Source organism: Labrus bergylta, chromosome 17 (genome assembly GCF_963930695.1).
Source record: "Labrus bergylta chromosome 17, fLabBer1.1, whole genome shotgun sequence".
Classification (NCBI taxonomy): domain Eukaryota; kingdom Metazoa; phylum Chordata; class Actinopteri; order Labriformes; family Labridae; genus Labrus; species Labrus bergylta.
The window spans coordinates 1,431,308-1,444,499 of record NC_089211.1 but is presented as its reverse complement, the minus strand read 5'-3'; the positions used below and the strand labels follow the sequence as shown (position 1 = coordinate 1,444,499).

Genomic DNA, 13,192 nt, shown 5'->3' with positions numbered 1-13,192 from the left:
GTCATAGCCGTGTGCAGCATCTACAATGCCTCACAAGTCGAGCATGGGTAGCACTTCAGTCTCAATCACATATGATGGCAAGTAGGTTTTATAATATGACAGTGCTATGGTTATGGTTTGGTCTGGACTGAAAAGTCATGGTTTGGGTTAAAAGAAGATATTTGTGAAGGTTTTGGAGACATTGTGGATTGGGTTTAGATAGGACTACTTTTATGTGGTCAGGGGCGTTTCTTCATTATTGTTACTTTGATAAACATTTAGTTCAGGATAAAGAATCACTTTGTGGTCATGCCTTAAGAAAAAATGTGACTGTTTGAAACAGGGGAAAAAAGGATATCTGTCATTGTGAAGCTCATGTGACTGCCCAGTTTTCCCCTGGCGAAAAAAAAACCATGCTGGACATCCCTTCTATTTTCGGCGGAAAATGCAATATTTTAAGATAGTTTGAGGCTTAAGTGTCGTTTTGATAAACTTTCTGGTGACAAATGTACATTGTATCTTCATAATCTTTGTTCGGTTTATGTTTATGATCTTTAGTTTGTTCGCTTCTACGAAGATTCTTTCAGGTCTCGCAAGAAAAACGTTGGGCTGTTACGTCTTCTACTGTTGCTATTGTGGTTGCTATGGACACTATCAAAGAGATTCTTAAAAATCTTACATTCAAAGTAGTTGAAAGGCTGTGGATGAAAGAAACTTTGTTTTATATTTTTGCCAAAGCATCAGAGTAATTATCTGAACCATTAAATCAACTTGACTGTCTCCTTTTTTTCTTACCTACCTCCCATCACAGTACAGCTTTGGAACTATGTTTATATGTTGCTCTGGGTCATTTGCTAAATACACTGATGTAGTTGTTTTCTTGTGTGGATTGTTTCAGTTTGATATGTGTAGAGTAAAATCACCACTTTTTGTTTGTTTGTTTTAAAGTATCAGAAACAACCTTTTTTGTATTTTGATCTGGCCATCATTTCCTTTTTATCCCCTTTTTGACAACACAATGTTATTTTCTTTCTTTTATTAGAAATACAACATGTAGAGTACATGTGTGTAGACAAGATTGTATGTGTAAAACAACCCCACCAACACAAAAACTGCCAAAGACATAATCAGTCTCATATCTTAACCAAAAACGTGTGCATCATTCACAAATATCAGAAGCCAGAAGTTCTTTTAAATTACCAAGAAAAGGAGATGCAACTAATTTGGTGGGAAGAATAAAGTTTGACTCTTTTCTTGAGCTTTTCTGAAATCTCTGCCAACATGTGGACTGGATTGCATCATGAAAAGAAGGAAATGAAAAATATGTTATTACATTTGAATAGAAAAACCTTTTAAAGAACCAACAACAGATTCTTTAAGCCATTACGACCTCATATTTAAGTAATTCTGTAGTGCACTACATGTGGCCGAGTGCAATAGAACAAGTTGTTACAGAGTGTGTGTCAGGATAATGAAAAACAATGTCCTCTCTCTGAAAGTAATACGACACGTCTGCCATTAGCGCAAAGCCTTTCCTACTAACATTGAGTCAGATCCAGGATGTGTTCAGGATTGTTTGTTCAGAGACAGCTAAAGACTAAAGACTTCCTAAGCATTACTCATTATTCACTAATGATGATGTACATAGTGAAAAAGTAAAACCTCTGTTGTTACACTGTTGATTCTTAAGTCAAAGCATGCTGGGATAGAATCGGCAGTTTTGCTTTGTGCTTTCTCCACAATGTTTTTCACATTGTGTTTAAGTGCTCCTCCATCTGTCTTTGGCCTGTATAATTATATAAGTGAGCATTTGCGTGTGATGGTGTCTGCAGATGTGAGTGTTTATCTGTGTCTACCCGCATCTGTGTGTTTGTGTGAGCGTAGAGTTCATTGCCGTATAGTCTGGTCCCCATTATTTCCTTATTTTTGTTCTCATAGCCCTCTGTTCTCTCTCATATGGAAGCCCATTTCCGCCAGGGGAAGAAAAAAAGAGATTGAAGGTTGGAGAAATAAGTGAAATAAAAGTGCTCAAAGAAGGTCAAAAAGGCTGTCAAGATTTGAACTGTCAAAGTTAAAAATCAGGATATGGACAAACAAGATTTGAAACGAAATGATGATATTATATGTCAAATTTATTTCATATAACATCCGAATAGTATCCTACTTTTTCTTCATTATGACTTACCATCACATATTTATGACTTACCATACGTTTTGTTTTTTATTTCATTTTTTTCACTTGTTCATCGACCTCCATGCAAACTGGATCCACACATTTTGGGAATAGAAAATGTGTTTCGACACTGCACACAGCTTCTCTTGATTTCTCCCAGAGGTCTTAATAAAGATTTTAATGCCAAGTATTGTTGTTAACCTCTCCCTTTGGCAGTCATTTCCTCATACATCCCAAATTATTTGTTGTTACCTGCATTACGAGTGTTCTAATTGGCTAAAAGACAATCCAGTATTGATATGTTTTCAACAAGGTCAAAGGTCTGTTTAGCTGAAGATGGTCCTTCAAATGTCAAAATGTGTAATCAGGAACACTGCTGCTACCAGTATGGCAAAATTACACACATCTCTTACTCCTGTGTATTTCCTGACTCTATCAAGACCTGGAAAGTGTCAAAGTAGTTTCCAGATTTTCCAGGCCTCCATCAGAGCTGTATTTATTTACTTTTCTGCACTGACTTTCCATTTCCCTGGTCTATTTTCCCTCCATGTTCACTCCATGCATTTTTAAGTAGTGACAAGGCAAAAGGATTCTCTAAGTCCAACAACAAAAGGCTATTTGTTTCTGAACCTCATCTCAAATATTGCTTCACCCTCTGTGAACCTGGAGTGGCACTAAATCTGCTCCATGTGGACACAGTAAATGGAGAGGATTTTTTTTTTTGTAATGTAAAGGGGCAATTTTGAGATGAAGGTTGTACAGCAAGCAACCATGTAGCCCTGACTTCAGAGAGGAAATGAAAGATTCAAAGGGTAAACCTTTTCAGAGCATAGCTTCACACAAAGAGTGTTTTCTTCCTCATGTTGAGGGAAAATCAGGACTAACATCCTGTAAATGGACATACTTTACACTCCACTCATGAGAAAAGCATGGTTAATGTTAAAGAGGTAGCAGATTATGTGAAGGTTCAAAAAAAGAAACAATCCAGAGCAATGTAAAGGGGAGTTGTGTGTTTTATAGTTGTAGTTTTGCAAGCTGTGGTTAAGGACAACTTCATGACTTCATTGTGTTTTCATTCAACACAAAATGAGACAGCGTTGTGAAAGACAGGAAACACAGTCACATAACACGATCATAATGTTTTCTGGCTGCATTTTTGAATGTTTTTAAGTTCCTGTCCGGAGTAAGATATTTCACTGAGAGAGAAATAGTTCGGATAGTTTCTCTGCTGGGCTTCGAACCGTTTAAGAAATGTATCTAGCTCGGGAGAGTCCGCCTGCATAGCTAGGAAGTGAGGTCAAGCCTTCAGTGCAGCTGCTGCCTGCACAACACTAACAGATAACAGGCCTGCCTGTCAGTACTGTTGTCTCTCTCTGTCTCTCTGTCTCTCTCTCTCTCTCTCTCTGGTTGCCCAATTTCTCATGAACACTTTTTGTGTTACAGTCTCAAGAGTGTAAGGTCCTACAGCTCTCTTATAGTCATGACTGAAATCATCTGTTGACTGAATTAACAACACACTTGATCCTGGCATTCATGAGTAATGAGTCAGTGACCTCCCTCTTGTGAGCTGATACTATTCATCCAGTCAGAAAAAGGATGATGCATCATACTAATACAAATGAGGTGAGAAGGTTCAAGATATGATGATGGAATACTAAAGGTATAGTTTCAAAAATATGTTTCATATTAACATAGGGGAAGCACTCCCTGATCAGAAACACTGGTGTGGCATTTTTGTTACAAGACAAAAAACTGAGGCATATGTTGTTTGGAAGAGTTTTTTAATTTCTAAGAAAACAGTTGTTTTCTTAGAAACAGTTTTATTCTGTCTTCATGGATTAGTGTTTTAGACTGATTGTTTTCCACAACATTAGGCTTTTTTAATTCTTGACCTTTGCACCGGTCGCCCCAGTTTATGGAAACTTAAAAGTGACACACGGTCACTATATATGTTATTAGTCAAGTAATGAAACACTATACAGTTTTGTATCCCTTCTTTTTTCCCCTCACATTACATAATTAAGAGAATGAAATGATAAATAGAATAATGTAATTAAAATTATCACACTTTCACCAGCCTTTTTGAGAACTCATATGTTCTTAGCACTAGAAGTTTAGACAGTTTCCCATTAATCATTTTTGCCATTCACTCAGTTCCTAATTAATCTTCGATCTCATAAAAGAATCAAAAAATGGCTACTATTGTGTTAACAAGATCATACTTTGTGGGGAAAGCATACGCAAGATATATATATTTATTTATTTTAGTTCAGACAGATTCAAGGTAATGGATTAATAATATTTATTTAAAATCATTTAATCACTTCTTCCATTTCACTAATTTATGTTTATCTATCACTTTGAATGATAGCTTGTAAGTGCTATTTATTTATTCTGTTGCTCCAAAACCTAATTCACCCACAAAGTATTTAAAAACAATGTCCTACAACAGTATGTTGTTGTCTGAATGTGTCATTAAAATATTTAAGACGTGGTCATTGGCTCTTTTCTCCTGCACTGATGCGGGTGTGTTTATGAATGATGTGGTTGTGAAGTGCTTTGTGTCTCCAAAGACCGACCAACAACAACAAACTCAGGCTGCCTTGCTTGTCTTTACATAATCCAATCAGACTTTTTTTGTCTGAAAGTAACAAATAAACAAATATTTGTTTGTATTTATTTTTCTTTTGTTTGGTTCACAGAAAGAGGAAACATGTGAAGATATTTGCCAGAGTTAAACAGGGGGTCTAATTGGCAGAATATTTGCTTCACAAAAGTGAAGGTGGATGTTTATTATGTGCCACATGATGTGATATTCAAGTTCAAGTACAAATGAATCACTGTTTTTTAAGTGTGAGTCAGCAAAACAAACCCAAAGTATCTCATAATAAACTGCAGATATCCAGACAGCTTTAAAAAATTGGTGAATACTTATTTGGTTTAAAACAAGTAAACTAGGACAAATTAAATTGAGTCAGCCTCATACCATAGTTGGCCATAATAGGACCAGTAGTCCTATTTCACTGGACATTGCTTTTGTTAATCAATCAATCAGTCATTATTTGTTTAGCGCCAATTCATAACAAGTGATTTCTCGAGAGCTTTACAAAAGAGCACATGGGATAATATGCAGGAAGGATTTCTCCTTTATATTCCTCGCATTCCTGTTGTCCACACTTCCTTGCCACTAAGGTGGAGGTCGGAGCAGGCCGTGCATGAACGAGCACTGCGATGGTAGAGGGGACGACAAAGTCCAATGATGGTGGTTGGGTGTCAGGTTTTGGTATTAGGATGGCACAGATGGTAGATACTGGACAGATTACCTCACTGAAGGTTGGGGGAGCTCCGTCTACTCGAGAGCCTGGCTTCTGTTGCCGGGACAAGACCAGCAAGGATTTCTCCCAACTCATTTAAGGATAAACCAACCACAACATACCAATTGGTGACACTGCTGAGTGATAGTTAACTAGATAGACCAGGCCAGGGGTCCAGCAGATCAACTTTAAATGTTAACCTCTCTGTTTTATGTCTTCTCAGGTGCCTTCATCATCTGCTGGACCCCTGGCCTGGTCATCCTCCTGCTCGACGTCTTCTGTGCCAACTGCAACGTCCTCACCTACGAGAAGTTCTTCCTGCTTCTCGCTGAGTTCAACTCGGCCATGAACCCCATCATCTACTCCTACCGAGACAAGGAGATGAGCGCCACCTTCAGGCAGATCCTGTGCTGTCAGCGGCAGGAGAACACCAATGGGACGGTGGTGGAGGGATCTGACCGGTCGGCGTCATCCGTCAACCACACAGTGCTGAGCGGTGGAACTCACCACCATCACCACCATAACAACGAACACTCGGTGGTATAAAGGTGGTTCTGAAACCACAGAGATTAACAGCATAAAGGGTTAATCTCTTATGGAGATAGCGACTGTAAGACGGTTTATGGCAGCATGGGAAGGTCAAGAAGGACTGCTAACATGATATGAACTGTGGACAGTAAGGGGTTAAATTCAAGAATGAAGATGAAGTATGTGGAGTAGAGTTGATGTTAAACGGGATGACATCACAATGAAGGAGAAGATGGCTTCTTTAATGAAAGCTGACAAGACTTTATCGTGATTGGGGAAGAGCAGAAGATGAGTGTGATCTTTGAGGACACCATTAGGCTGTTAGTATTTTTGTTCAGTTGTTGTTATTCTTTTCCATGTGTTTGAAACTTTGATGTTTATGAACTATTTAAAGTAATCTGTGAAGTGAAGGTAATGCCAGTATAACACATCCTCTTTTTCCCCAGCCTTCTTCAACTTTGCGTCCTTTTGTTAAGGGTTTTGGACACTTAGATAACCAGTTTCCTATGACATCATGAGTATTTGTTCTGCGGACAACACTTCCATAAGTGTTCACATAACACCCATTTCAGGAATCGTTTGCATTAGTCTCAACCTTTTGCCTCGATTTGACCCAGGTTAAGAGCATTGTACTTTCTTTTTGTTCATGTGTTCTGTGGAAAGATCTTAAATCTGTGGAAAATCAGACCAACACCTGCCTGTAACTTAAAAGGAACGATACCATTTTGTTTTTACTAATCAAATAACCTTGTGGACTCTAAAGGTTGTTCTTATTCTTGCTCTGATCTTATTCCAGGGTTAAAAGAACGCAAGTAAAGAAAATCTAAGACTTTCTACCAATACTGACATGTTGGGCATGTTTAGAGATTTCCAAAGCATAATGCATCACAGTTGTACCTGTTATGTTTGAGTAACCAGAGCCACTATTTATTTCTGCAGTAGCTTCATTCATCTTTTAATAACTCTAACTTAAACGTATCCTATTAACTGACTAAAAGCGTTCATGAATGCATCCCAAATGCGTTCCCTCCATTCAACTTAAAGATATGAAGGGTCCAAGATCAGCAGGAATCCTGTTTATTCTCTGGTAGGAATTGGAGACAGGTCGTTCCAGGGATCTTACCGAAGAAGGGAGGATAATGTTTGCAGTTTCAGAACAGACTCTGTGCCTCGGTGTTATGTGGAGACAAGATGAAGGTCATATGTGGGACGCAATAACAGAGCTCAGATCATGAAATGTGCTGAGCTGTCCACTTCTGGTGGATAAAGTCTGTGTTTATGAGACTGTCTGAGGGGAAAGAGGTGTTGCTGCTCTCTGATAGCACCAGTAGACTATCTGAAGCTGGACGTCAGTAAGTTATGTCAAAAAGTGTGATCATAACATCATGAGAGGAGATATAATGCAGCATTTGGCCATGAAATGAAGAAACAATTGATTTTAATGAATGTCTGCCAGGATTTGTAGTTTACCAACCACAATTATACAGCAGCTAACTATAATTAGGGCAACCAGCTTTCCGGAACTGAAGACATTGATGTGGGGATGTTAAATTATGACCAGACCTATAGTGGGAAGATCAAGTGAATGAACTAGAATGATACTTCCAACAAGTCCATTTTGTAATAAAGCTACCTTACAAGAGTAGGAGTCTTCAGCCAAACAAGCAGCTGCACTAAGGCAATGCAGTGCTTTGAACTTAACAGTAGCATGAGCTTTGAAGACCTTGAGATTTAAAGGTGACAATTACTACAGTATATTAATTAAACTAACTTAAGCTTGCAGAATAGCACTAAACAAAAAGTGAAGCTGAGGTTGGTATAAATGTTTAAAATGTTGTTTTTTGTAGCTGGTCATGAGACACAGGAAAAATCTACAACCTGATGGTTGCAGTCAGCGGAGATCACCACAATACTCTTCATTCTGGGGGGGGGGGGGCTGAATGGCTCTACCAAATTTCAGTGCAGTTTATCCAACAGTTATAAACAGTAAATTAACTAAAAGACCATCATCCAAAGAGCAGCGCTGACAATGTTGTCGGTAATTATGCAATTTGCAACTGATCAGTGATGCAAAATCATGTCAGAGTTCAGCAACACAAAAACATGGCTTAGATTTTACGGCCAAATCTACTAATTCCATTGCATTCCTTTGACTTTTTACAAATTTCCATCGGATCAAAAGCTACCAATCCCTGCAATACTTAGTCCACAATCTGTTGCTCTTTTGCCCTTCTTACTATATCCCACTCAGCCCATGAGCTCCTTATCAGCTTGGTCTCTCATACATAATTGTGAAAATAAATCTCCAAATTGTTAACTCCTTCATGGCATATTCCCTGTTAACTAGAAGCTGAACGACAAGTACACATGTATTGCTTTGTCAGTGTTATTGGTGATATGAAGTAGAGCTATCCATCTAAAATATAACGTGTTTTATTGTGTTGCCATACTGGATGGATAAGGTTATGATAAAGTTTATGTGAATTCATACTTGCAAATGTTGCATATAAGGATGGACACAAATTATTACCATTCAATGTGTTTCTCCATTGATGACTAATGGAGCCTGTTTCTTATTTGCACTGTTGCATGTGTACAATACTCCAGAGCAGAGACGTTTGTCTCATTTATTGAGGAAGTTGACACTTCAATGGACAAAATGTCATGAAATCTCAGGCATGTCCAGCTGAGTAGGCAGTCTTCTTTGGACTTGAAATTTTTAGGTAGAGTCTTTCTATTAACAACTTGTGCTGTCTTTTTTAAATTAGAAGCTGCAAAGTTGGATTCCCCTTAATATAAAGTTAAGTTGAATGTCTCACAGTTACGGTTTAGATACTCAACTCCAAATGTCTTATTTAGAAGGACATTCCAACATCATTTCAGGTGTATTAGGTTGGCATGGATTACGATTTGGACTCTATATTTGTCCTGTGAAAAATATGATTGCAGGCATAAACATTTTTAATGACAATTTAAAAATGAATGGAATATTTGCCATACCACATCTTAAAGCGTTTTTGCTTTTTAACCTTCATATAAAGGTGTACTGACAACAATGACATTTTACACTTTATTATTTGAACAGTAATAGTCTAGTAGCCTCCATGATGTTCTCCGGAATTAACAATCCGAGAAGTGCGATAGATAAACCAATGCAGGGTTAAACAAGTGCTCTTACTAATTGCTGCGACTTACACTCTACATTTCCAGCTGACGGTCAGCATGCTGATGCAATGACGTGCGTTGTTGAAATAAAAAAATTGCCAGCGGAACGTCCAAATGTGAATCAAAACACTTTTGGGCCGAAAAACCTTGACAAAGTTTCCAACAGCTGACAGAAAAGAGGGAATCACAGCCAAAAAAAAACATTCCAAGTATCAGGATGTTTGTCAGAAAGCTGCAGTAAGACGTGAAATCAGCTGGTATTTATTACATGTTGAAATTAACAAACGTCTGACCTATTAATGAGGCAACATTGGTACCTTTATTGAGTAAACGATTACAGTGTATGTGTATTTATTCTACCAGAGCTCTTTAGAGTGAGGAGTGATTCTCCAATGTTTTTGGCCTATATTCTCCTGGATGTGCCTTTAAACTATATCAAGGAAGCAAATTGAGAAAACTCAATATTCCAAAGATGCAGTTTTGCCTTTGGAGTTTGTCCATCTGTCACTGATGTTAATGTTTCACAAGAGGCCTCACAAGAATACTGACACAAGCAGTGCAACTAATATTGCCCAACCTTTGCTATGGACTCAACCCTCCATATTTAGATATTCACTGTGAGTGTTTTTCTAACAAAATACTCATTCAGGTATTACAGCAAACCAACCTAACTATCTGTCTTTAAGTGTCTTTGTTTACCAGTTTGTCACTACAACATTGTGAGTATGTGTGTACAGTATGTATGTATATAAAATATATTATTCAAAGTTAATCACCAAAGGGAAAGTGTTTGTAAATTTAACTGTTATACTCTGTCGCAATGTACTGTAGGATGTTGTTGATGTTTTCCATGTCATGAGCTCTTTTTTTTTATTTTGACCCTAATTAACAAACTTCCTCTGGACACTATAACAGTTATTTACATGTTTGTGACCCAGAACTAGTTATCCATGTGTGCAGTGCCTTGCAGTGCTCTTCCTAAAGGAGCAACTTTACACCAGGCTGAACAAAGGTTTTTTTTTTGGCCCTCTTTGGTCGAGTAATCCCGAGCCTCTTTCACCTCAGCAACACTGATGGGTGTGCCTTGTTAAATTGGTAACCATTCCCAACAGTGATGTCACTGCCGATGTCAGGGGACTCTGGATTACACCGTAACATCACTGCAGCTAGGTGAGAAGTTTAACCACTAGAGGTCAGCTAAAGCAAGATTTTCAGGTGGTTTTTCAGTTGCTCAAAGTGTGTGTGTTGCTAACACCGTCGTTTTGCATTTTCCTTCAAATAGAACATAAAAATGTTCACAGTGTCACAGTGTGTCCTAACAGCATGCAACATGAGCACGATTTTGTCCTTTCCTACTGGAGTGTCCTAACAGCCCACAAGCAATGTATCAGTTTTTACCCCAATGCCCTGTTTCTATTTTTCTTTCTGTCGCACATGTACAAATGGATAAAGAATGAGGCACGAGGGAGCTCGACAAGAGGCTGGGTGTGTTTTCTTTCACTTTCCTCACCCACTTGGTGAGATGGTAGTAGATGACTTGTAGGCATCACTTTTTTTTGGCTCATCACTGTTAAAGGCCCGGCAATACAAAGCAATACATTTCAGTTTCTCCACACTCATAATAAACGCACTGACTCTGATACTTTTAACAATCTGAAATTCACAGAGCAGAGAAGTAAATATCTAATGGACAGCATACGATGTCTGATGCTTGTGTTCTGTTAGGACACACTGTAAGAGCAATATATTACAGTATTAAACGGTTCTTCAACAGCATGACTTTTAGTTTTAATATAAAGATACTCAACACAGCCTCCAAACATGTTAACACTTCATAATGATTCACGATGTTTACACAAGAAGGGTCAATGACTGATCTTCCAAACATCCCGGTCTGATATTTTTTCTTCCAAAGCGAAACAAAGCTTTCAAATGTTTTTGAAATATTTTCCAAGCTTGAGATAGAAAATTAAAATTCTATACAAGTTGTTGTTTGTAAGAAGTGATTGTGACACAAACATAAATGTGAGTATCTTGTCTGTAAGGGCCAATATAAATAAATGTTCATCAAAATTCAAAGTGTTGATATCCATGCAACAATAAAAAAAGAGAACAGTCTGAATTTTTGTTTTGTGTCTTTTTTTTGTGTAAGATTTGACTTTTTAACTTACCGTTATCTTACATGTTTAGCCTAGTGGTGCTGTTTTCTGCCAGTGTTTTGGTTTCTGATTTCCACAAACTTATACAGGGTCACACATTGGCTGATAATGTTTGCCTTATGACATGCAGGATTTCTACAGTAGACCTAATAAGGTCTTAAGATGCTGTTTTTTACTTAGCATATGAAGATGATTTTCAACCTCAAACCATAACAGCTTACAGTAAAGCAGAACTGCTTATTTTTCATGTACAAATGATCAAAAGACTGTTGGTGGATGGCAGACCCTGCAAAAAAAAGAAAAAAGTGGCATACTTTACAAGTGATGTATGTGTGTATGTTTAATGCTACTGTAAAATGTTGTCTGATGGCCTGATGTTTTCATAGGAAAGAATGTTTTCTGTGTGTGAGTGCTTGTGTGTGTGTGTGTGTGTGTGTGTGTGTGTGTGTGTGTGTGTGTGTGTGTGTGTGTGTGTGTGTGATTGTGTGTGTGTGTGTGTGTGTGATTGTGTGTGTGTGTGTGTGTGTTTATTGTTCCACAGCTTTGGATCAGTAGCCTCCAGTTGACTGATATATGTCTCCATACTTCCTGTTGCTCCCTGAATGGGCCAATCAGAGCCTGTTCGGCCACACAGGAAGTTCCTGTGTGCTGTTGCTGAGTGAGGGGGATGTCACATCATCGTCACAATGGTGATAAAGACACTTTCCTTGATTCCCAGCGTGTTTGACTGCTGAAAATCCAAGTGATTAATATGTCTCCTCAGTCCAAATATCCTACTTCATGCGAGGCAGAATATAGCTCGTATACTGTAAATGGACTGAATCAGCATTACTGTTGCCAACTAAAGTTATAATAACATATGGAAAAGTCAACAAAACATTACAAGCTGCCTTCATGCCAAGATATCCAGGAATTGCTGAACTTCAGAAGATTTGAACGTTTCACACACAAACACAACCTGCTTCTTCAGAAACATGACATTTCTCTGCTGCCAAGGTGTTCAGAACAGAAGAGAGATTATCATGACAGCACAGGAAGTGGTTTTCATCAAAGTATAAATCTCTGGTGTCCAAAACATTAAAAAGCCACGAATGCAAGCTGGCAGGAAGGTTAGAGAGTTCAGATAAATCCTTTGTCTGCAAATGGGACAATCGCCTAATTCACTGAGTGAGTGTCACTTCCCAGCATCCGCAGCAGGCTTTGTGTTAAATTTCAACCAAAACATTTAAAAGAAAAAGTGCTTTAAGAGAGGGAGAGAGACCTGACAGCGGCTACAGATAAGACAGGAAACAGTGGTGATGGAGATGGAGCAAAGAAAGGACGAAGGAAGGTGCAATCAAAATGACTCGCATCACATCACAGGCCTCCATCCTCCAAATTTTTTTTCACAAGAACATGCATCTAGTTTCAGAGATCTGAAGTACTTACAGGGACTTTTAACTTAATTTTGCTTTTTGTGCATTATGAAATAATTTGACCTCTTTAGGCTGCTTACAGTGGTTGGACATTAGGACATTTTGGATGGGAAATGTGTATTTGAACAGCTAACAAAGAGAATCTGAGTTGTTACCTGAGCAACAGTAAGGACATTTTCTTGGCAGAAATTTCACCCAGAAAGTGTTGAAAACAACATTTGGTATTCTAAAATGTTAAAATGCAAATTCCATGTAAATGTTTTGATATTAAACCTAGGTAAACCTAGCAAATGTCCTGTAAATGTCTGTATGTCCCTCTGAAATGCAATGGAGAAGGCAAAGAAAAGTAAAAGTACCTCAAATTGAGTACCAATGACTATACCTTAGTTACTCCACCACACAACGACTTAAGAATTGAACAAGGAAAAGGAAGAAAATGAAGTATGCAAAGGAAAAGGT

General features: G+C 38.1%; 1 protein-coding gene across 1 annotated transcript in view; it reads left to right on the top strand.

The window, feature by feature from the left end:
* The window catches only part of lpar1 (lysophosphatidic acid receptor 1), a 40,559-nt gene extending 29,278 nt beyond the window's left edge, over window positions 1-11,281 (top strand). Inside the window, exon 3 of the mRNA XM_020630599.3 lies at window positions 5,690-11,281. Within this exon, the coding sequence (XP_020486255.1) occupies window positions 5,690-6,012 (323 nt within the window). The 3' untranslated portion in view covers window positions 6,013-11,281. The remainder of the gene's footprint in view (window positions 1-5,689) is intronic.
* Window positions 11,282-13,192: the final 1,911 nt, after the last annotated feature.